We start from the raw sequence: 23,577 nt of genomic DNA on the forward strand, positions 1-23,577 counted from the left end.
CTTCGATCTCGCCGTTGTCCACTGTCGAGTCCGGGCAAGCGCTCGGCTGCTCTGTAGCGTGAATGCGGCGTGAATGGGGCGTGAATGCGGCGCATGTGGCGTGAGCGCGTGAGCACATGACTGCCCGACCGCGCGAAGTAGTGCACGAGCAATAAATGGGGGAGAATGAAACAGTGTTTGAATGCAGGGAATCTGGAGCAGAGACTCACATCCAGTAAAATGAGGGGTTTTGAGACGTCCCTCTACGTTCCCCCCCCCCACCCCACCCCCCCCGCCCTTTATCAGCTAACCAGCATACGACAGTCCAACATCCGTCATGCCAACGCTTCTGTTTTCTTCTTCGCGTCAGCGCGGCGGACAGAGTGACACGGGGCGGCGTAAGGTCAGGTTTCCACGGCAACTGTCAACCTCCGATTACCCCGCCCCTCTGCAGCCGAACACCTTCTTTCATCGCCATGGCAGCGGAGAGGCCCCGTTTCCCGGGGGACGGGGGGGGGGAGCGTGGGAGGGAATGTGAGACGGCCACGGGCAGCGAGAGGGCAAACAAGTTTAGGTGAAAACACAGTAACGCGATATGGCCGCCATTGTGTCCCCCCCCCACCCCCCCCGGGGCCCGACGGAGGCCCGACGGAGGCCCGACGGAGGCCCGGCGTCGCGTGATGATTAACCTCCGGCGGCACCCGGAGGGCGTCGTGTTGGCGTGGGTCGGTGTCGGGGAGAGAGAGGTTTGATCCACCGACTCGTAGCTTAGAACAAAACCACTAATTCACTTTGAGGGGCCGTTTGCTTTGTGATGCTTAAATCAAGGCTGAGAGGTGGGGGTTTTTTTTTTCTTTCTACAGAGCAGAGGCCAAGTCCATTCGTGTCTGGACCTGACTTCCTTTTTGTATTGAAGTTTATTTATTTATGAAGAAAAGGGGACACATGTACTGAGAAGAGGGACGAGAACTTCCACACTGGTCCAAGTGTTTTTCCCACTTCATGTAAACGCAGCTCTTTAGTCAGTTGTATTTTTCATATCATTTGTACGGCACGTGTACTATATACTGAACTTAGAGACACGTGCGTAATAAATACATCTGTGTAGAGATCATTAAGGAGGAACCTCCAAAGATGGACGTGTCTGGACAACGTTTTATAAGAAACTGGCTCCAGTCCGCCGCATTGACAAATGAACGTAACGCCATTGTAAACAGTTTTAGGGCTTAAGTGTAGTTCTGACATCATCAGCACATAAATCAGTCACTGAAAGGGGCCGTAAGCAGAAAAAATATTTATTTGATATGAGCAACTGATGGAAAAATCTATTTATCATTTGTTCTTTTGAGTGTTTATTATAAAGTTTTAAACCCAAACGCGGCTTGCTATACGCCGTTCTATACGTGCCGATTTAATGCCAGATAGGAAGGAAGTGCTTCCAAACAAAGATCAGATCAAAGCCTGTAATGGCTTCTGGAAAAGGAAGCTCAGACCCCGGGGAGCTTGGAGTGGATCCGTCTAACTCCTGGAAACGTGGAGGCAGGAACCGAGAAACGCCTCCTCTGTGTAACCTCTGACTGCTAGTTCTGTTAAAAGTCTCTCTCTCTCTCTCTCTCTTTTAGATCACAGTCACCTCAGCTCTCCCCTGCTGCGACTCTCCTGCCCCCCCCCCGTCTTCCCCCGCCCCCCCCCCGCTCTCCCGCCTCCCTTCTCCTGCTCCCTCCCCCCCCCGTCGGCCTCCAAGATAGATTCCCTCAGGAGCAAGGTTGACCTGCTCAAGCTGCCCCTGGCCCTCACCACCAAGTCCATCGCCGAGCGCAAGAGCCAGCTGGGAGGAGTCGGCGAGCAGCGGGGCACCGGGGGAGGGGGGGGAGGAGGAGGTGGGATTCGCAAAGCCCGCTCGCCGCCGACCCGAGACATGGACAACGAGTCGCAGTACTCGGGCTACTCGTACAAGTCCTCCCACTCCAGAAGCTCCCGCAAGCACAGGTCTGTACCACGAGGATGAGATCCACTGCGATGAAGTGGTTTTTACTGCTGGAAGTTAGAGAAAGAAAAATCCTCATGTTGCAAAATATATAGTTTGAAGTGTCAACAACAGATCGTTTCATTTAATCCCGCCCAACGTGCTTTCTGTTGGTGGTCGAGTGGAGAAATTGTCACAAACGCACCGAGCACCGAGCTGTATTTCTGGTGGCAACAACGAAGCGGGTCTCCCTTCTGCCGCAGGGATCGGAGGGATCGGCACCGCTCCAAGAGCCGGGACAGCAGCAGCCGCGGAGACAAGTCCGTCACCATCCAGACGCCCGGGGAGCCGCTGCTCGACGCCGAGTCGACCCGAGGGGACGAGCGGGTCGGTCCCGTCCGCTATTTGCTGCGGTTCCTTTAGTTTTCTATTTCTAGTTTGCTGTGAATCATTTGAAAGAAAAGAAGCCTTGTCTTGTCAGTCAGTTGAGGGAGCAGCAGGTGTCTCAAAATACCAAAGACGAGTTGAGTTTTAAAAGGCAAGTGTCCACTAGAGGGACCGAGGAGCTCCTTCTCAGGACTTTAATTAGTTTACCTGTTTTAATCTGCTTTCTGACTAGTCTTCCTTTTAACCTTCTAAACACACGTGTCCTAGAAGCATCTGAGGTTTGCGCCTCGTCGCTCGAGCACTTACTTGTTTTGCTCTTAGAGCGCAAAAGCAGATCCGGTGGATCGTTTCATTCGGTTGTTGATGAGCGGTCTGGATCTGCGTCCGACAGGATGACAACTGGGGCGAGACCACCACGGTGGTCACCGGCACCTCGGAGCACAGCGTCTCAAACGAGGACCTGACCCGCGTCACCAAGGACCTGGAGGAGTCCGCCCCGCTGCAGTGCAAGCGCTTCGTGGGCCCGGCCGTGGGAGGCTGCCTGAGCTTCCTGGCGCTGGTCACGCCGCTGGCGTTCCTCGTCCTGCCGCAGGTCCTGTGGCGCGAGTCCCTGGAGCCCTGCGGGACGCCCTGCGAGGGCCTCTACGTCTCGCTGGCCTTCAAGCTCCTGGTGCTGCTCATCTCCTCCTGGGCGCTGTTCCTGCGGCCGCAGCGCGCCACGCTGCCGCGCTTCTTCGTCTTCCGCTGCCTGCTGATGGTGCTGGTGTTCCTCTTCATAGCGTCCTACTGGCTGTTCTACGGCGTGCGGGTGCTGGAGCCCAGGGAGCGCGACTACAGGGGCATCGTGGAGTACGCCGCCTCGCTGGTGGACGCCCTGCTCTTCATTCAGTACCTGGCTCTGGTGCTGCTGGAGGTGCGGCACCTGCAGCCGGCCTTCTGCCTGAAGGTGGTGCGGAGCACGGACGGAGCCAGCAAGTTCTACAACGTGGGCCACCTGAGGTCAGTGAGCCGAGGACTCCCGAGACGCCCAACGCTCTGCCCCTTAAAGCTTGTAACTGCATGTAGCTTCAGTCGGCTGCCGGGGCCCCATTGGGGGGGTTAAATGAGGCCGGTGGACCCCAGTGTGATGAAACGGATGATAATAGTTTGTGTGTGTATTGTGGATCCGGTTTTGTGTTGTTATTTAATTTGTTTCCCTCCAATGCGTGACTATAAACTGGGTAAACTGGTTTCTCCTGGGAGCACCACGTGGGCAGATGGACATGTGACCGCTGATGATGTGTTTCAGTATCCAGCGGGCGGCCGTCTGGGTGTTGGACCGTTACTACAGCGACTTCTCCGTCTACAACCCGGCGCTGCTCAACCTGCCCAAGTCCATCCTGTCCAAGAAGATGACCGGCTTCAAGGTCTACTCCCTGGACGGTAACCGCCGCCGTAACCTTTACCGGCTGAACCAATGAGGTTGGCCCTCAAAGCCGCCGTGGGTCTCCCTCACTGAACGTGCGCTAACACCCCCCTCCCCCCCCCCCCCCCTTCCTTCTTCCAGAAAGCACCACCAACAACTCGACGGGCCAGTCGCGGGCCATGATAGCAGCCGCCGCCCGCAGGCGAGACAACTCCCACAACGAGTTCTACTACGAGGAGGCCGAGATGGACCGCAGGCTCCGCAAACGCAAGGCCAGGTCAGATGGACCCCCAGCCCCCAGCCCCCCCTTAACGACCGCACTGGTTAACCTTTGACTGCTCCTCCGACGATCATCCAAGATAGCGTTCTATTTGAGTGAGCTTTTCGCCTCCATCCCCCCCCCCCCCCCCCCCCCGCAGGTTGGTCGTGGCGGTGGAGGAGGCCTTCACGCACATCAAGCGTCTCCACGAGGACGAGGTGGCCTCGTCCCCCAAACACCCCCGGGAGGTGATGGATCCCCGGGAGGCGGCGCAGGCCATCTTCGCCCCCATGGCGCGGGCGATGCAGAAATACCTGAGAACCACCCGGCAGCAGGCCTTCCACAGCATGGAGAGCATCCTCACGCACCTGCAGTTCTGCATCACGCACAACATGACGCCAAAGGTAAGAGACTAGTGAGAGAAAAAAATAAACAAATAAAGCGTTTCCACGGTTACGGACATCCCCTCCGCCCCTCAGGCCTTCCTGGAGCGATACCTCTCCCCCGGCCCCACCATGCAGTACCAGCAGCCCAACAGCGGGGGGCGCCAGTGGACCCTGGTGAGCGAGGAGCCGGTGACCTCCGCCCTGCGTCAGGGCCTCGTCTTCTCGCTGCGGCGCCTCGACTTCTCGCTGGTGGTGACGGTGACGCCGCTACCCTTCCTGCGGCTCGGGGAGGAGTTCATCGACCCCAAGAGCCACAAGTTCGTCATGAGGCTGCAGTCGGAGACCTCGGTGTAAAGAATCCCCCCCCCCCCCCCACCCCCCCAAATAAACCCTGCCGTGCCCGCTCCTGCTGGATCGTGCGGGGACCGTGCGGTTCAGTCCCATCCAACCAATTCCCTTGTGGGACAAAATACAACCACGCGAGGACCGGAGCGTCTGACTCCTCCCCCCCTCCCCCCCCCGTTTATTTTTTAACGGTCATCACAATCGCTCTGATACCAAACTGCGATTGTTCGACCCTGGATTTAAACGGATGCCTTGACTCCTTCTTTGTCTTTTACAATAATAAAGGGGGCTTTTTTCCCCCCCCCCTCCCTTTGCCATCCACTGTTGCCGTGACTACTGGACTGTGCTGACTGGGCACACGACCACCAGGAGGAAGATGATGAGGAGGATTACATCACTTTTGTCGCTTCCTCTTTCTTGTTGCCCTCTCGCTATAAACAGACTAACTGGAGCTCTGCTGTGACCTTGTTGTACCACTGCCTTTCTTTAAGATGACTTTTATACATTAAAGGGTGTGACATTTATCTTTCCTTTTTTTTTACACTTACAGAATGTAGCAGTATGTACTTTAAAGTTAACACACGGCTTTCTTTTTTTCTTTTTTGCTGCCTTAAAGTCAAAATGTCCTCTTTTTTTTTTTATCTGACTAAAGTCAAAATAGAGGAACACTGCTGAGTTCCTCCTGACTCTCTCTCTCTGCTCATGATGGTTCAAGCAGGTTTTATTTTTTATCCTCCTCTTCTTTGTACCTTCCATTTTACAAGAAGACTAAACAAAGACCCCATCGGTGCCTGTTTTTATCACACAATCTTAATCGGCTTATTTAACTGGATATGGGTTTCAAAGTAAAAGCCTGGTGTTATTCTGAGCTGTTCTTGGCGTCAACGAATGCAACAATGTGTTGCAATTCTTTCTGGTGGTTTGAGATCTATTTATCTATCTATATCTTTACAAACTATAAAAACTGGAGAAAATGACGTAGCTACCTGGCTCCCTATTTAAAGCTCATATGTCACATATGTCACATATGTCACTGCAGCTTTGGGGGTTTCACATCGAGCTTTAGTCACAAATAATACCGTTTACAGGAGATTACTTACTTTTTTGTTTTGGATTAATTAAGAAAAAGACCTGTATAGATTGTGTGTCCCGACATCTCATTCAACTTCTTTTTATTCAATTGCATTGTGATTGTAAAAGTGCACGTGACTTGTAACATTCAAACCACGTTTTAAAGGATGAAAACCACGCTCTTCGTCATATCATGTATGACATGATACGTACTTGAGGTCAATATTCACATATTCATGTCCAATCACAATGCAGCGTTGAGCCTGAACAGCAGGAGACCCCGAAACGCGTCTGTTTTACGGCTCTTTTTTTTTTTTTTTTTACATGCTTTTCAAAATAATATCCCAAACCAGACGTGTGATTGTAACTCCTCCGTCAGTTCCACCGACACCCTGTGCCTCCATCCGACGGCCTTACTCCCCAGATGTGGAGCACATCTGTCCCCGGCCCTCGACTCTGAAACTGATCTTTTTTTTTTTTTTACCGCTCTACAGTTTGTTGAGACACGACACGACGGACTCTTTTTTTTTCTTTTTTTTTTTCTTCTCAGTGAAAATGTGGTTTAACGAAGCCCTTTGCGTTTGTGAAACAGAAACATCCAAATAGCAGGTTAATAAAGATGCATGCTGAATACATTCCCGGGGGGGGGGTTGAAATAACTTGCTTTCCGTCATTTTAAAAGGTGCCTAAAGTCATTCCCGCTGCACTGTTTTTACTTTTTGGGAACCGAGCGGCCCGTAGAAGCCTCTGTGTAGTAACTGTAGCTCTGCCTCCTTCCACCATTAAACTAAAGCACCACACGTTCCGCTTTCTGTTTGAAAACGCTCTTTTTCTCATCAATTGTGTGTTGAAAGCTCCCTCCGTCACCAGAGAACATTTCAACCAACAGAATCGGAGAGGGAGGGAGGTGGTGAGGGGGGGGGGGGGGGGGGGGTGGGTTTCACAATTCATTTTAGAGGAACTTCTGTGAAGAGGGGGCTGGCAGTTCAGTAGGCGTGTGGTTTTAACCGCTTTAAAAAAAAAAAAAAAACCAACAACACGGACAGAGAGCCCCGGACTTCCTGTCGACTCACTGAGCTTCACTTCAGAGGATCCATCGAGAGACCTACGCAGGCTGCCGACCCTTCGCGACCCTTTGCGACCCCCCCTCCTCCTCCCCTCCTCGCTAAGACCCGATCCCGCCTGAGAGGACCACGGTTCGTAGTTAAACGCCGTTGTGTGAGAGGCGCTTTCCTGCTGCAGGTGAGGAGGATGAGGAGGAACGATGAGGGAGAGGAGCAGGACGACGATGATGATGATGATGATGATGATGATGATGATGATGATGATGGTCTGTGTTGCAGAGGCCGCTGGAGACATGAACGTGTGTTTCATCTTGGATGGGGTCCTCATCCTTTACGGGATTGTTCTGACCGTCTTGTACTGCAGGCTGAGGGTGAGACAAACAGGAACAACACGCGCACACACACACACAGACACACACACACGCGCGCCACCATGATGAGTGTGAGGACTGTTCCTCAGAATTGTGATTAATGTGACTCGGTTTCGTTGAAATTGCGTAGAAGAAGAAACAAAGTGTTGATTATTGTGTGATCGATGGGCCTCGCTTTTTCTTTTACTTTCATCCTTTACTGTCGCAGCGTGTGAAACAACGTTGTTTTAACTTCGTCGGCTCGTTTAAAAAGAAATCTTCAGATCGTTGGGTCTTTCATCCGTTCGCACCTGATAAGTATTACGTGAATGTCGGGGTTCATTTGTGCTTTTTTTTTATTTTTTACGATTCCTCTCTTCGCAGATGGTTCCGTCCAAAAAGAAGGCGGCCAATCTCCCTCGGGTAAAGTTATTCAAACGTATTATTCTGTTGGTGTTTGCTCCTCAAAAACATCGGTTCTGCTTCCTGTGAGCTCGACCTGACCACCGGCTGACGTCACTCACAGTCGCCCACGGCCGCGGTTTGTTCACACCGACGATCCAACTCCCTGCTGACTGCACATAAAAGTGGCCCTTAATCCTCGACCCCTGACCCCCAAGGAGCCTCTCTCTCTCTCTCTCTCTCTCTCTCTAGATTTAGATTTAGACAATCGCTTTCGAATAACTCTTTCTTTTGTCCCCTGCAGAAGCAGAGCGGCGAGGCAGGCATCTACGAGGTGAGAATGATTTTAAAAAGGGGGCGTTTAGACACACGATGACGCGATAAATGACATCATGAAAGCTGCGCGCGCGTCGCAGAGGGGGGGTCTTTGAGGGATTGAAAGGTCTCACTGGTTCCACGTTTGCGTCCCGCAGGGTCTGACCACTCAAAGCACCGATGTCTACGAGACCATCAAGATGGAGAAACCCCCCGCCGTCTGAGGGATAGGGGGGGGGGGGGCAGCGTGTCACATCCCTCACAGCTTTATACTGTGTATCATAAGTGACCTTTTTTTTAAAATTTTCTTTTGCAAGAATGATGTTGCAAACTGTCGCCAAGATAAGAGAAGTCTTAACTTATCTCTCTGTGTCTGATCGTGTTCCCTTTTCTCAGATCTTTTACTTCACTGTGAGAGGAAAAGCTCATCATTCGTTAACCTTAGAAGGACTAATGATTATTTTTACTGTAAAAAAACAAAAAAGTTTGTAAAATGCCAGAAATTCTTTAAAAAGGCAGCTTGTGATGTCTTCTTTGTCCGATCAACAGTTTCTCCCAATCAAGAAGATGGAAGCATTTTAGATTTTTTAATTTTTTTGTCCTGACAATCCTCAGTTAAACTAATCCCAGAAGGATTAAATACGTTCGAGCACCTTCTTTCGACAGGTTTCGCGTCCCCTTTTTGGGCAGCAGACAGCAGCACGCAGAGGTCGTCTCCCTCAGGCTCCTCACAGAAAACTCGCCCATCCGGACTCCTGTTGCAACACAAACGTGTTGCGTTTTGTTATCAGACAACTCTGTGCGTGTTTCTGGAGTTTCAGTGGTTTCATTTCTGCAAATAGACCATAAATGTATGGAATCAGTCCCAATATTTTTATTTGTGTTTTTTTTTAAATAGATTTTTATTGGGTGGATTTGATGTTCCAAACGGATTTGTTGACCAGGGTTTCACTTCAATAGAATCTATATTTTGGGAAGAGAATTGGAGAAGGAAGTTGTCGTCTGCTGTTGAAGCTGCGGCTCATTGGATCATCTTCCTGTCTGAGAACAACACTCAGGTTTTTGGAGTAAAAGCCTGGATAGTTTGAGATTCGTGGTGCTTTCAGGTATTTTACAATAATTTTGCGCTGTCTTTATTTTAGAATATAGATATTTTAGGCTTCAGGTTGTTGGGGAGTTAGAGCTAATTAACGCATTTAATATATCACAGTTTGATGTCGCAAAGTACATAATGACATAATTGCATGTTTAATATTCCTGTTATATTCTCTGCTTTCTTCTGTTCCTGGAACATTTCTGTAGAGTTACGGTTGCTGAATACTAATAAATAAACGTTGCGTTCAAGGGTCCTTGTCCTCCTTGTGTGTTCTTGACTTTCCGGAAAACGATTTTCTCAACGCCACACCCGAGTGGGCGTGTCCAGGTGCAGCGAGGTTGGGGGGGCGGGGCGGGCGCAGACAGGTGTAGAGGCTCAAACCGGTGTTGTAGGTGCTTCTCCCTGCTCCTGGCAGACAGGTAGGTGTCTGTGTGGTCGCTACAAGCTTTACACTCTTCATCAGATACGACTACGCGTGTTTACCTGCTTCACTCGTGTACGTGTGCTTACCCGCGCGGGGAGGCGGGAGCGGGGGGGGGGGGCTCACGCTGCGGGCCGCAGGAGGACTTTGCACCGCAATTCAAATACATGCGGCTCAGAACTCTCAACGGTACCACGCCGGAGGACCACGGGTTTGAGGAATCCCTTTTTTTAATATTTTTTATTTGAGGTCCTGAAGCGGAACTCGACGCGCGCGGCGACGAGAGCTCGGACAGGAAGGAGCTCGAAGCTTTTATTTTGGTGCTAAAGATGGAGCTGAAGGGGCAACGGCTGGCCGTGCTTTTACTTTTTGGTGAGTTTGCTTTAATTTACGTTTTTTTTTTTTTTCGAGCTGGTTTTCTTGATGACTTGTTCAAAAGTGTCGAACATTTGTGCTGCCCATTGTCTGAAAGTGATTGTGATGTGATGGTTGTGAACTTTTAAAGAAGATCACTCAATATGCATATTGATAATATTTCTATTGGTCTGTGCATGTACTGTGTAAATCCTCACTATTCATTCAATTGCAAAGTCTTCTGACTCAAGGACGTGGAGGGGAATCTTTTTTCAGTGCGGCGCTTCCATCCTTTGGATCTTTTGGTGAGGGACCCTCTCGTGTTTCCACCCCGCTACACAAAGCCAGCTCCCTCAGGAGATACACAGGAGATAGTGTGGCGTGCGAGAGAGCCTTGACCCGCCCTGACCTCCTCGCGCACGGCCCCCCGCCCCCCCCAACTGTTCATCTCCGCGAGAAGCCGCGCGGGCAGAACGCGGCTCGCTCCCATTCTTACTTTCTCACATTCCCCCGCTCGACGTGCGCCGTCCTGCTCTCATGTTTTGGGGCGATTAGTGCTCAGGCTGGATGGCGTTTCCCTTCCACGGCCTCTGCTTGATTTGAGGCCCGTTCTGCTCCGATTGAAAGAGCCAATGGACCAACCCCCCCCCCAGACCTGTTTTCTTCTTCTTGTTCTTCGAGCCGAAGGTGTGATAAAGACACTGCAGTTCAGGGGGAAACAGGAAAAGCTCGCATGGCTGCTTGTGACTCACGTGAACCCGTGTTTGTCAGCACTTTCTCTCTGTTGACTTCCACCAGCGTCGCGTGTCGGCTCCTCGTTGGCCTTCGGCCTTTGTGCGTCTCGGCCCTTCGTCCCTTTTCGCGTCTTCGCTTACAACTGTGTCCTGTCCTCTCTTTCTCTCTCTCTCTCTCTGGGCTTCTTTTGTTGGACAAAATGGAAAACCTTCAGTGCGGTTAAAGAGGTGAATCATTAATCTGTAACTACAACAAACCAAAAAAAAAGCGAAAGGGGGCTTCAGCCCAGAAACCAAAGGGCAAGTGTTCTCAGTTTGTTTGTTTTTTTTTTTTTTTTGCCCTGTTTGAGTTGTCGAAGCTCTCTCACGCCCTTTTTTTTCCCCCCCTCTCCCTCTGTCCCACGCCTCGACCGAGACTTCACCAGGTGTGATTAATCTTAGTCACCTGTCGGGCCCCGACGACGGCTCGGATTGTACAACACCTCCGCGATACCAGACACGAGCCGCCGAGCGCTGCTGCGTCGGCTCCTTACTGGAGACCCCTTTAAAAAAGAAAATACAGGACATTTTAGTGCAGAGAAAACCTTCCTCGCCTGCATTTATCAAACGTGAAATCTGTTCTACTGAAGCCGCGCAGCTATTCGCAGGCAAAGGGCAGATCTCAGATGGTGTCGAGAACAATAGGAAACGAAGGAGGAGGAAAAAACACCAGTCTGACCACCTGACCTCTTTTCTATGACATTAACCAGCATCTCACATATTTGACCTTTAAAGATCAACAAAGGGCACATGGAAGAACTTCAAAGGCTCCACACTCTCCCTGTGGCTCCTTCACAAACACCAGGGGCCCATAAAAGCTCGAGCAGGTTCCGTGACCCGCTGAGGCCCCGTAGCCGCGAGCTTGTATTTCTGTCTGGAGGGGGGGGGTGCTCTGCGCCTCCTGAGGCAATGCATCATGGGTGCAGGGTTAAGGAAACGAATAGGCGGACTGTTTCTGTGCTGTGGCGTCTCTCTTAAGTTGCCTTCACACCCCCCCCCCACTCCACACACAGCGGCGTGCGTGCAGGCGGACTTCCTGGAGCCCCCCGAGCCCGTCGCCTCCCTGCGCTCCTTCGCCGAGAGCGAGACGCGGCTGCCCTGCCACTACCAGGTGGAGGGGGAGCAGAAGGTGGTGCAGGTCACGTGGTACAAGGAGCTCCCGGACGGCAGCAAGGACCAGATCATCACGGCCCACTTCACGGCCGGCCACACGGGTAAGAGCCCCCCTCCTCCCCCGGGGCTGAGCGGGGGGGGTCTCCGGTGTTTTGGTCACGTGACCCCCCCCCCCCCCCCCCCCCATCAGGCTTCAGGTTTCAGGATGTTGGATATCACAACGTGCCGATCGGTGATGCAATGTTCTGGTACGGAAGTAATGCAGCACGAGGCGCATTACTCAAAGATTCAGATTAGTCTTTAAATAGAACACCGGCCGTGCTCGTACAAATATGTGATTTTATTTGTAGTGAAGAACTAAACATGTTTCAAAAAGTGCAGCCTCTAAAATATTTGTAAGGACCAAAGTTGCGATTAAAAACTCAACATAATGAACGACCCTTAAATGATCGGAATTGTCATTGGGGATTTTTTTTAGGAAATCTATTTAAATAAGTTTCTAAATCTTTCACACTCATAACCTCGCAGACCTTTTTAAAACCGCAGAGTTCCCGATGGGTTTCTGTTCCTCGGCCTCTTGGGGCCTCTTAATGTTTGCTGGAGCGGAGCCTTCACGCTTCATCGTCATCATCAGTTCCTGCTGCTGGTTAACTGATCCCCTCGGGGGGGGGGGGGGGGGGGGTGTAAATGGGCAGCAATCAAAACTTTTTTAATTGTATCGTCATCTGTATACATTCATTTATCACCAAGTTCAAGTGTTTAACTTTCGTTTTTTTTTTTTTGTTGTTTTAGGATTTTAAAAGTAATCTTTCTCAACAGTGACGCACTATAATTATCTTCTTCACTTGGTTGCGGTCAGACTGCACACGAGTGTATATTCAGCTCAAAGCACACCGCAAACCAGGCCTGCCCGAAAATTACAGTCAGATTTATTTTTCCTATGATTTGAGGGACGCAGTTAAAGTTGTGCTTTATTCCAATAAATCTTCCCCCCTTTCCCTCAATGACAGAGTTCAAAGGAAACGCTGTCATAACTGATAACAGACCGAATGTCCTTCAGGTTTATTGCGTCTCTGGAGTAATGTTTCGATATGAGAAGTCCCCTCGGTCACCAACGCTAACAAATATTTGGTCATTTCAAACTTATTTTATGTTATTTTTTTCACTCCTTACTTTCAGATCCTTACTTTCTAAAAGTAATTGTTTGGCGTGTGATATTCTTAAAGGTGCATCTTACCCCTGCGTTACGGGTTGGAGACTCCGTGACAATCTATTTAAAACCTCTTGAGCATTCCTATTGTTCCCCCCTTTGTTGTCTCGCGATGACGGACGTGTCGTCCCTTTGTGCTTTTGTGTGCCAGAGTTCGGGCGCTACTCCGGCCGCGTGCGCTTCGAGAGCGGGACCCCCACGGTGAACTCGGCGCTGCTCATCCCCAGCACCGAGGACTCCGACCAGGGCAGCTACGCCTGCCACATCTCCACCTTCCCCAACGGGAACTTCGAGAGGCACATCGCGCTCACCGTCTGGGGTAAGAGGCGCGCCACCCCCCCCCCCCCCCCCCCCCCCACCCCGGAGGTATGAGGGGAGGAGGGGAGGAGGAGAGGGGGAGGGGGGGGGTTGGAATGGGACCATAAAGTGGATAAAAGGGATGTTTCCAAAGTCAAGTCGAGAGAAATGCCGAGAACCGACGCAACACCGAAGTGAGACGCGGAGCTTCACCAGGTACAAGGTGTCCAAAACGGCGTCTTCTCTCCACAAGACGAACTGTCCGCTGAGACGTTTCATTGAGCGCCACCGGGCCCCATTTGTCTCGCCCCCCCCCTCCCATCCGACCGGAACGTTGTGTTTCCTTCTTCGCTCCGTGTCGCCGGCGGTGTGTGTGTGTGTGTGGGGAGGGGGGGGGACACACACACTGACAGACAGCTCAGCGGGGGACTTGTCCCGACTCGCGGGGCCCCTCGCGTCTCTCGTTTAGAGACATTCGCAGCGACGTCATCATCTGCAGGAGTGTTTTTTCCTTTTTTTCTTCTTCTTCTTCCCACAAGCCGCCTGTCAATCATCGCTCCAGGAGCGGTGATGTCATGTTTTTTTTTTTTTTTTTTTTTTTTAAGGGTGGGGGCCCCTTGTCTCCTTTTGTGCGTTAATCCGTAATGGATATCCGCGCTAACCCTAACCACCAGTTAGGTCTCCCTCGTTAATAATCCGGAGGGCGGGGTGTGAACAGCGTGTTTGTCTTCACGCGTGTTGTGATGGAGTCTTCTTTTAGCTCAGAGGATTGTCTCCATTGTTAAATGTCAAGTCTTTTCACCGCTGTCCTCTGTTTGTTTGTCTCTCAGTCAGATCCCAGCGGTAAATAATGGTCTTAATTGGGATCCAAGTCATCTGAATATTTCCACCTTTTTTTTTTTTTAAGCGCTTGTTGCTCAAACTTGTCCCACATTCACAATGACTTGTCAAACACCCAGTGACGTCGTGGTTTTAATGAATCTAATTACAGACGCTTTGGGTAATTTCACGTAATGACGAATTTACCGGGAGCCACCGCTAAGTATTAATTAACTCTTAACGCAGTAATTGAGTAGTGTCTATGAAGCAAGAACTATTATCCAGAACATAGAAAAGGCATTATTTTTTGAAAAGGAGGTGGATTCATTTGTTTTAGGAGAGTTTTTCTGTTGTTGATCTAGTTCTTTTTAATAAGAACAGCCGAATATTTAAGAGTAATTTCATGGATTTTCATTTTAAGCTTAATTTATATTTAAAACCTATGAATAAATACTAATAATTATTTGTGTCTGTTTAACTTTTGACTTTTCAGCAGATAGACGTGAAAACACAGTGAAGTAGCAATAAGCTCCTCTTCCTCCTCCTCTTCCTCTCAGTTCTACCCATCTCCTCCCTGGACCCCGTGCTCCTGGTGGAGGGCCAGTCCTTCCGCGTGGCGGCGTCCTGCCGGGCGGTGGGCCGCCCGACGCCGCGCCTCTCCTGGGACACCGACCTGCCGGGCCGGTCCCAGAACCGCTCCAAGGAGGGCGGGTCCGTGTCCAGCTACTTCTCCCTGCACCCCCTGCGAGGCATGAACGGCATGAAGCTGGACTGCCTGGTGTGGCACCCCGGCCTGCAGCGGCCGCGCCGGATCTCCAACCGGCTGGTGGTCCAGTGTGAGTACGCCTGATGAGGAAGGTGACGATGATGATGTCGGCGTTTTTTAGGCCAAAAGAAACTGGTAATGTGGTGTGTGTGTGTGTGTGTGTGTGTGTGTATGTGTGCATAGACTCGGTGTTTCACTCGTAGCAGGAAAGGACTTAATACTCAACGTGGTTGATGGTATCCGAGGGTAAATGGGACGGTTCAACTCTCTTTAGCTCCTCCTCCTCCTGTCACATGAGCTGTTTGCGCATTGCTCAACCTTCCTATTGGGGGAAAATAAACGGATGGCACTGAACTAAACATTAAAGAATATTGGCAGGCTGCTGGGAAAGCGTTTGACTAATGCGATGTCCTCCAACACAACTCCCTGTGTACGCACAAAGGCTCTTTGTCCGGCTCAATGTGAGGCCTCCGTGGGGGGGGGGCGTCCCCTCAGGAGTCCGACCACTTCACACTCGAGCAGAAACCAAATGGCTTCTGACTCCACTTGGACTTGAGCTCTTTGACCAGTGATGCACTCACTCACCAGTAATATCACTCCACAAACGTCATATATGATCATTTTACTACACAATGAAGGATGCATTTTAGCCAAATGTCAAAAGTGATGGTTAAGAGGGAGAATCGCTGTGTAAAAATATATACTGCGTCACTTGGTTTCCGGTCGCTGTGTGTGTGTGACTGACAGCAGCCGACAGGATGTTAATGTGCAGGCCAGCTGTTGCCTAGCAACACCATTCCGCTGTAATTTGCTGAAATAATCTGCCTTTTTTTCCAAACCATTAAAGCTACACTCACAAGACTTGTGCCAAAACTCCCCTCTTTCCTGCCTCAGACCCCCCGGACGCCGCCATCGCCGCCGAAACGGGGGACTGGTTCGCGGGTCTGGAGAATGCCGAGCTGGTCTGCAGCAGCGGAGGGCACCCCAAACCTCAGAACGTCACATGGACGCGGTACCGTGACGACAACACACACACACGCACACACACACACACACACACACACACACACACACACACACACACACAGAGACTCAACCCCTTTGAATCTAAAGGAGGGCGTCTTCCTCTCCCAGAATAAAAGCTGCCGGTGTCCTGTTGCGCAATTTCGAAGTCAGAAGCAGATTGAAGGGGGTGGGGGGTGGGGGGTGAGGGAGATGGATGTTCTCCCACGAGGGAGGGAGTAGGCGACGCGAGGAAGAGCACGAGACGCGCCGCTAAGCGCTTTAATCATAGTGCCGCGCTCTAAATATCACTCTTAATAGCCGGTAAAACACAGGGTCTGCGCTTAAATTAGAGGCACCGCGGCAGCCAATCGCAGCCACGGGGCGAGCATGCCGGGCTCCAACGCCGGGCGCGCCGATTTGGAACGCACCTCATAGCCGCGAGGCAATGTGGAGATACCAGCGGGGGCCCCCGGATTAACGTTTCCCACCCGCGGGGTTCATTATGAGATCACAGAGTGTGGGACGGGCCTTGTTCACAGCCGGGGTTAAAGCCGCTCGGTGAAGGCCCACGTCCCCCCCCCCCCCTCCCCCCCCTCACAACTCAACCAACAGATCCCAATAATATCTGCCACACACAGACAACCAGAAGGAATACAGAGTAGTTCAGCTCATTTACAGAATTCCACTGTCACGTCTGCAGAGCAAATGTGAAGCTTCGGATAAAGACTGCAAGACAGCTTAGCGTGACCCCCCCCCCCCCCCCCCCCCCTCCCTCATGCGGAAATAAAGAATATGCTGTTTCCTCATTTAATTGGTATTATGACTCCTCAATCTCAAAGATCGAGGAAACGGATTAGGATCTTTTTTGGTTTCGCTCACTTTATCTTTACCAACCATTTGCTGCGCGATGCCACCTGTGACTCTATTACAAAAAGGCCGGTTAGAGAAGCTAGGTTGGGTTTTGAGAATAGAAATGTGAGCCTTGGCCCGGTTGTCGGGGGGGGGTGGCGGCGGCGAAGCAGCAGCAGCAGTTAAATAGTGGAACCGCGAGGCAACATGACCCCTCTCAGTGGACCTGATGACAAACCGGCTCTCCCTCGTCGGGGGGGCGTCTTCAGCTGCACCCGCTGAACTCGTTTTAAATCCCCTTCCGACCCGGCATTTATTTGCTCTGTTTGCGCAGCGATGGGCGCCGGCTCTGAAAGCCGCCGCACACGTCTCACTGCGGGATTGTTGTTCTGAGCAGGAATGCGGCTCGGGTCACATGGGACGCGCGGCTTTTGTTTCCCAGGCAGTGAGTCACGGGTTTCTGTTATCGCTCATCGATGGGTTCACATCATTGCGAAATCATCGGTGACACTGTCTGTCCCTCCCTCCCCCACACCACCCCGCCACCCCACCCTACAGGAGAGGAGCAGCGCTGCCGGAGGGGGCGTCCGTGGTTGGGGAGAAACTCGTGTTCGGACGGGCCCTCCGCCTGAACGACAGCGGCGTGTACGAGTGCCGGGTCCGGAACGACGTGGGCGAAGGAAAGACCGAGTACATGTTGACGGTTAAAGGTGAGTGCGGCGTTTAAGGCCACAAGGGGCGGGGTGGCGGGGAGGAGGAGGAGGAGGAGGAGGAGGAGAAACTCTCCTGCTGTTGTACGCTCCGTGGGTGGAGGAGGGGGAGGAGGAGGAAATGAAGGGGACAGACACATTGATCATGTGACAAAAAGTAAGTGAGTAATTCCCTGGAGTTTACCTTACTTCATAGTGTCTTCTTACTTAATTGTGTCTGCTGCCCCCTTGTGGATGGACGTGTGGCATGAACTGATCAACTGATCTAGGATCCGAGTTGCCCCACGGAACTCGTTGCCGTGGTTTCGTTGCCGTGGGATGCTCACCGGGGTGCCTTCTCGTCCCCGTCTTTCTCCCAGAGACGTCTCGGCGCGAGGGCTCCGTCGACAACCTGCTGCTGATCGTCATCGGGGCCTCGGCCGGAGCCCTGGTCCTGGTCCTGGTCCTGGTCCTGCTGCTGGTCAACCGGCACCATCGACACAAGAACAAAAAGCTCGAGATGGAGCTCAGCGAGAAGACGTAAGCCGGCCCGCGTTTTCCCGGGGGAAAAAAAAGGCCACGCGGTGAAACGTTTAATTCACGACCCGATGCTAACTGCTATTTAAACTGGTTTACACACTATTTTCTGAAACCCTCAAAAGGCCTCGTTTTTGTTTTCTCAGAGAGGAAATTCAAAGTTTCTCCAGACAAGCTTCCTTCAGGAGGCTGAACTCCGTCAGCACGGACCCCAGAGTGCATGTACGGACACACACACACACACACACACAACCTGCAGGTACAGACAGACATTTATCTTACGTTCTCCATGCTGCAGCCTGAAGACTACGCTATCCTGCGAGTAGACAGCCGGATGAAGAACAGCCAGTTGTCTCTGGTGAGTTATTTCATTCCAGGATCTGAAATGTGAACCTGTGTGAGATCTTCTCCGTTTTAACATGTTGGTAAATTCATGGGAGTGTTGAAACAAAAGTTGGTGGCCTTACTGCCTTTATTCAGGCGAGAGAAACCTTCCCAATGGTTTAAGTGGATTCCTTTAAATGACCACAACGGGTTGTGAGAAACTTTCCCGTATGAAATCAAAATTGTAAAATGTTCTCCCAAAAAAACGCAGGAGCGACCCGTCTCCGCCACGAGCGGGAGGTGGGGGCCTCCGGCGGGGGTGGAGGTGGACGAGCTGGGACGCCCCGTGGTCTGGCACGAGGGCGGAGACGCCACCAGAGGAGCGGAGATGGACGGGGAGAAGGAGGAGCGCAGGAGGAGGGTGGAGTCGTACCTGAAGGACAGCAACATGTCACTGGTACGTGTCAGCGGTTCCGGGGGGGGGGGGGGGGGTGGTGAGGTCATTTACGTTGTGTCAAACAGCGGTGAATTAAGCAGCATTTGAACCAATGAGAGGGAAGGAGGCGTAAACGGTGTCTCCATGCTGTTCACACCGGGACTCAGGTCTGCCCTCTTCCCTGGTTCCCCTGAAGGCCCGGCAGGACCAAGGCCTCGGCCTCACACAGCCGCACCTGGCCCACCTGATGGAGGCGGAGCCCCCGCCGGCGAGCGAGGGACACGAGGAGGTGGACGCAGCCGACGAGGACGAAGCCGACGAGGACGAGGACGAGGACGGGGGCAGCGGCGCCCATCGGCTCTCCAAGGCGCTCAACAATCACTTCTACTCCAGCGGGGGGGTCCTCCGGCCCAGGCCTCACTCCAACGCCATCCTGCTGCACCCCAGGGGACAGATCATCTAGGGGCGCCCGTCACTCCCCCCTCTTCCGAAGCAGGACGCGGGGCGTTCGGTGACAGTCGGAACGTGAGTTTTCGCTCACGTCACTCTCACCCTACGACTTCGGTTTTTGATTTTTATTGGACAGCAGACAGCGGAGCGAGCGGCGCGGATAAAGCCCGGCGTCTCTGGCGTGAACCACAGACCGCCTGGTGCCCCCCCCCCCCCCCTCCCCCTTCGTTTGGGATCACCTTGCCCACGGAGAGTCACGGAAGCAGGCGGTCGAGTTCTGCCTTGCACAAACCTCCGGGGAGCGTAAAAGGTCTTTCTCTCGCAGGGAGGGGTCGCGCTTCCTGTCCCAGAACGCCTCGCTGTTGTTTCCATTATACCGAAAGGACAAAAGGCAGAGACGCAACTGATCCCCGACATCGACGAAACGTTCAGTGACACAACTTCTACGCTCAAACTGCCCGGGCGAGATGAATCCGTATCGCGACATTTGATTTTTTCAGCTTTATTGCACCTGTAGATAAGAAGATATGTGCAAGGAAGAGCTACGAGGAGATACTTTAGTGTGTATTGTTTTATATTAACAGGTCAAAAGGGGCACAAGAACAAAAACGGAGCCAAAGAGTTTCAACTTGTGGATGTTAAAGGTGACAAAAAGGGTTTAAATCCAATCAGTGAAGGACAGAATGGACCAAACATGCAGGAGAACTAAAAAGCAGCTGCGTGTGTTTCATTGTGTGAATTGTTTATATGAATTCAGTCTTTTTCTATGAAACTATTGACAAAAAGTACTGCCATGTAAATATTGAAATGTTTATTCATAAAAGCACAGCATACAGAGTAATTGCTCTTGTTTATTTGCCTCTTTTGAGGATAAAGGGCATCGCTGCAGTAACACGTTTCTGAACCAGATCTCCTGGTTTATTCTAGTTGGGAGGTTCCCCTCATTGGCTTGGCGATGGCTGACATAATTAAGATTGTTGATTCCAGGAGGAAAAACTGGATTTTCACAGGGTGGCTGGTCTCTCTGCGACAGAGTGGTGTGTTCAATGACCTCCATAAAACCTCTGTATTTAATGATTAAAGAGTCATTTGGGGAAATGCGCTCGTTCAAGGGTTTTCATGTCCGGCGCAGAGAGGCTAGCTTCACCTGGACAGCTGTTTCCAGTCCTTGTGCTAAGCTAAGCTAAGCTAAGTGGCTGCTGGCTGTGGTTTGGAAACTAACATCATACCAATCTTTTTCCCAAAATGATGCAACTATTACTTAAGGCTGCTGCGCTCAAAGCTGGTGAGTGTGTGTGTGTGTGTGTGCGTGCACCAGGCATGGACGCCTCAGGCTTCTTCTCCCAGAATGCAACGGTTTAATTCTTAAAGTGCTAAGATGAGCTTTGTTGTCGTGGTCCTCGCAGATAACAAATCAATCGATGGACGATTAGACCCCTATCAGTGGGTGACGGATGAACGTCTGCATGTCGTGTCGAGTTCTTCGAAGAAAACCACCACGGCGCTTTAGAAATGCAGGTGATGACTTAACGCTTTTTTTTTTTTTTTTAAAGGATTTTACCACACAATTTACATTGAATGAAACGCACAGGTGACAGAACTCGTTTCAACAAGACGATGCGGGTCGCTGCGTAGACTCTCTCAGGTCGTCTCTCTCATCATTATTCATTATTCGGGCCACGCCGCTGAGGCCGGACGTCTCTTCGACCGGCTGCAGAGTTAAAAAAACTGATTTAATACCAAAGTGAGTCCTCACACTCAAAGCTACGTTAAAAGTTACGATTCGTCTCAGAAAAATAAAAGGAAGTGCGCAGTGAAATCAGTGGGCTACATTACGGTAATATCAAAACTAGAAATGTCACTTTAGATAGTCCAACCCCACGCGGGCACTTGTGGGCCTTCGCTCACGCCTCCGACGCCTACTGGATCAAACCAGCGCTCTGGGAAAGCGCCTCTTTGTGCGTCCGCATGTGCGTGCGCAGGTTGCTCCTCTGGGAGAAGCACTTGCCGCACGTGTCGCACGTGTACGGCTTCTCCCCCGTGTGGATCCGCTGGTGAATCTCCAGGTGGCTGACGCGGTCGAAGCTCTTGCCGCAGAACGGGCAGATGAACCACTTCTCCTTCAGGCGCCGGCTCGCCGCCGCCGCCGCCCCCCGCCGTCGCCGTCTTCTGCACCTCGCCGCCGCCGTCGTTGAGGAGGAAGAATCTGCCGTCGGGGTTGAAAGCCGCCGCGTCGTTTTTAGCTGGCGGCTGTTTCTCCGCCAGGAATCGGATGGACACGCCTCCCTCCGGGGGGTCCAACGCTCCTCCGGGATGAGGTCGGCCGGGGGTCACGGGGGCCCTCGGCTTGCTGGAGGCGCCGGCTCCGCTGTCCCTCGCCAACCTGTCAGAGTACGCCGTCTCTGCTGAGCTGTCAAAGATGTCCAAAGCGTTCTGAATGAGCAGGATTTCCGAGTCCAGGTTTTGCGACAGCTGCTTCGGTTCAAAGAAGCAGTCCGAGTCGTCGTCGTCGTCTGTGTCGCCGTCTCCCACGGAAACCGACGACCAATGGCGGCTCTCCTGTTCTTCCTCGGCGGCTCGGAGGTCCAGTTCCATCTCCTGGTGACCCGCTCCGTCGGCGACGCCGCCGCGATCCACCGGCTCCTCCATCCGCTCCACGATCTGGACATCGTCCTCCTCGTCCTCCTCCAGCTTGACGATATCGGGTCTTCGTCGTCAGACCTGAGCGGCTCGCGTCGTTTCACGTCGGGCTGCGATGGGGGCGGGGCCTCCGTCGCCTCTCTGGCGCTCTGATCCGACGAGGACAACAACGTCTGCACCGAGTGGATAATCGGCCCTGAAACAGCAGAGCGGGGTCATGTTTGACACGAGCATTGAGAGGCCAGGTGAGGTGCGTATGTGACCATCGTGGTTTTTATAAGTGAGGATTTCAAGGCGGCGTTGAACCAGTTTAAGTGAAAGGAGGCCCATGCACCATAAACAATGGCTCCTTACCAACACAGACCTGCACGGCTGCAACTTATTCTAATGAATAGATTCATGGGTTAATCTGATCAAATAGTGGTTTAACTGCCATAACCAGGTTATTTGGTTTAAAAACTACTTTGAAACAACTGAAAGTTAAATACTCTTGTCGTTCTTATTAAGAGTCAATCATTGATCAAGTGTTAGACTATTTTAACCACATTAACTGAATTATTGATAAACTGTTGAGAAAGTCTAGTGATAAGAGAAATAATTGCAGCCCACGTCTAATAAACTGCATTAAGAGAAACATCGTAGGAGGTGTAACCAGTAAATGTCGCGCAGTTGTTGCACACTGCTATTCCCCTTCCCCAAAAAAAAGGGTCAGAGGTCACCCTTACCGTCTCCGGGGGGCGGAAGCTTCGAGGGAGCCGGGGGCCGCTCGCTCTCCATCATCGCGAGCCTCCTGCTCAGGGCTTCGATCTCGCCCTCCCGCCGCCGGAGCTCGAGCTGCACCAGCGCGAGGCCGTCCTCCCACAGCTTGCTGATCTCCACCACGGCGGCCTTGGCGAGCATCTCCATGATCGAGGTCAACTTGCTCTGGAAAGCCACGCAGTTGGCCATGTTTTAAACACCCGTTTCCCGTCACACATACGCACACGCACGCGCACCCTCCCCGCCGGCCCCGCCCCCCTCGTGCCAACCACCACCACCACCTCCTCCCCCCCCCCCTCCTCCTCCTCCTCGCGGGGTCGGCCGCGCCGATAGCTGTTGCCGCGCGACGGGACGTCGAAACTAACTTATCCGAGTGCGACGAGAAGCGCTCGCTGTTGTTTCACATCACGGGACGGTCGCTGGGGCGAAAAACATGGGAGCGTGAAGCAACGGTGACAGGAAGCTCCTGGCGGTCACGTGACGGAGGAGAGCTACGGCGAGGGATGCGGGACAAAAGGGCGAAGCGGCAAGACGCGAACACAAGCGAGCGTCAGATGGGCACAAAGTTGTTTGTAAGCAGAGAGAAAACACAGTCAAAATTAACAGTAATACGTTTATTTACAAATATACTTTGGTCAATGTATATATTTTTTAAAAGTAACATTGATCATACTCTTACTCCCTCTTACTAAGTATCACAGATGCTTTTCTAATCTGTGTCGCTTGTTATTGGTCTAATTTAGGAATATACTTTTTTTGTTTTTCAAAGTTATATAAAGAATTTACAAGATGAAACTGATTATCATATATTGTGTTGATCCTAACGAGTTTTCCAGTGGTAGGTAAAATTACAAATGATATTATCCTTCTTAAATCTACAAAAACATCTTTAAGGGTCTGTACATTTTCTGTTTCAGCATAGTGATCTCATAAGACCCAGCTAAAATCTCTATTCTTGAACAAACTAAAAAAGTACCCTAACTAGAATGCATTGTTTTCATTCAGAAATAGTTGTCTAAAAAGTTAAAAGCCGTTAAAGTCTGGTTATTACTACAGTGTTATTATTTTGTTGAATTGCTGTTTTTTTGGATTAGTGGTGCAAAGGTATTT

The 23,577-nt window shown here is 51.6% G+C and overlaps 5 protein-coding genes across 5 annotated transcripts in view; 3 read left to right on the forward strand and 2 right to left on the reverse strand.

The window, feature by feature from the left end:
- Positions 1–23,577, reverse strand: part of LOC119206994 (uncharacterized) — a gene marked incomplete at its 5' end in the record, with an annotated part of 242,444 nt that overhangs the window by 162,368 nt on the left and 56,499 nt on the right. The window lies entirely within an intron of this gene.
- Positions 1,675–6,121, forward strand: LOC119206256 (vang-like protein 2). The gene is made up of 7 exons (XM_037457503.2): positions 1,675–1,968; positions 2,209–2,332; positions 2,724–3,331; positions 3,621–3,754; positions 3,879–4,014; positions 4,157–4,400; positions 4,476–6,121. Exons 1-7 carry the CDS (start codon positions 1,898–1,900, stop codon positions 4,734–4,736), a joined length of 1,578 nt encoding a protein of 525 aa, XP_037313400.1. The 5' UTR covers positions 1,675–1,897; the 3' UTR covers positions 4,737–6,121.
- LOC119209538 (high affinity immunoglobulin epsilon receptor subunit gamma) lies at positions 7,072–9,278 on the forward strand. Its single transcript, XM_037458948.2, has 4 exons — positions 7,072–7,233; positions 7,597–7,635; positions 7,919–7,948; positions 8,088–9,278. The coding sequence occupies exons 1-4, from the start codon at positions 7,087–7,089 to the stop codon at positions 8,151–8,153; spliced, it is 282 nt and encodes a 93-aa protein (XP_037314845.2). The 5' UTR covers positions 7,072–7,086; the 3' UTR covers positions 8,154–9,278.
- nectin4b (nectin cell adhesion molecule 4b) lies at positions 9,384–19,081 on the forward strand. The gene is made up of 12 exons (XM_037457475.2): positions 9,384–9,444; positions 9,696–9,818; positions 11,587–11,787; positions 13,048–13,215; positions 14,570–14,848; positions 15,673–15,790; positions 17,191–17,342; positions 17,702–17,861; positions 18,005–18,080; positions 18,157–18,216; positions 18,454–18,639; positions 18,815–19,081. Exons 2-12 carry the CDS (start codon positions 9,776–9,778, stop codon positions 19,079–19,081), a joined length of 1,710 nt encoding a protein of 569 aa, XP_037313372.2. The 5' UTR covers positions 9,384–9,444; positions 9,696–9,775.
- LOC119206801 (uncharacterized) lies at positions 20,108–22,697 on the reverse strand. Its single transcript, XM_037457586.2, has 2 exons — positions 22,434–22,697; positions 20,108–21,904 (listed from the first exon to the last, which is right to left on the reverse strand). The coding sequence occupies exon 2, from the start codon at positions 21,715–21,717 to the stop codon at positions 20,932–20,934; it is 786 nt and encodes a 261-aa protein (XP_037313483.2). The 5' UTR covers positions 21,718–21,904; positions 22,434–22,697; the 3' UTR covers positions 20,108–20,931.

This window comes from Pungitius pungitius, chromosome 15 (genome assembly GCF_949316345.1).
Source record: "Pungitius pungitius chromosome 15, fPunPun2.1, whole genome shotgun sequence".
Lineage (NCBI taxonomy): Eukaryota > Metazoa > Chordata > Actinopteri > Perciformes > Gasterosteidae > Pungitius > Pungitius pungitius.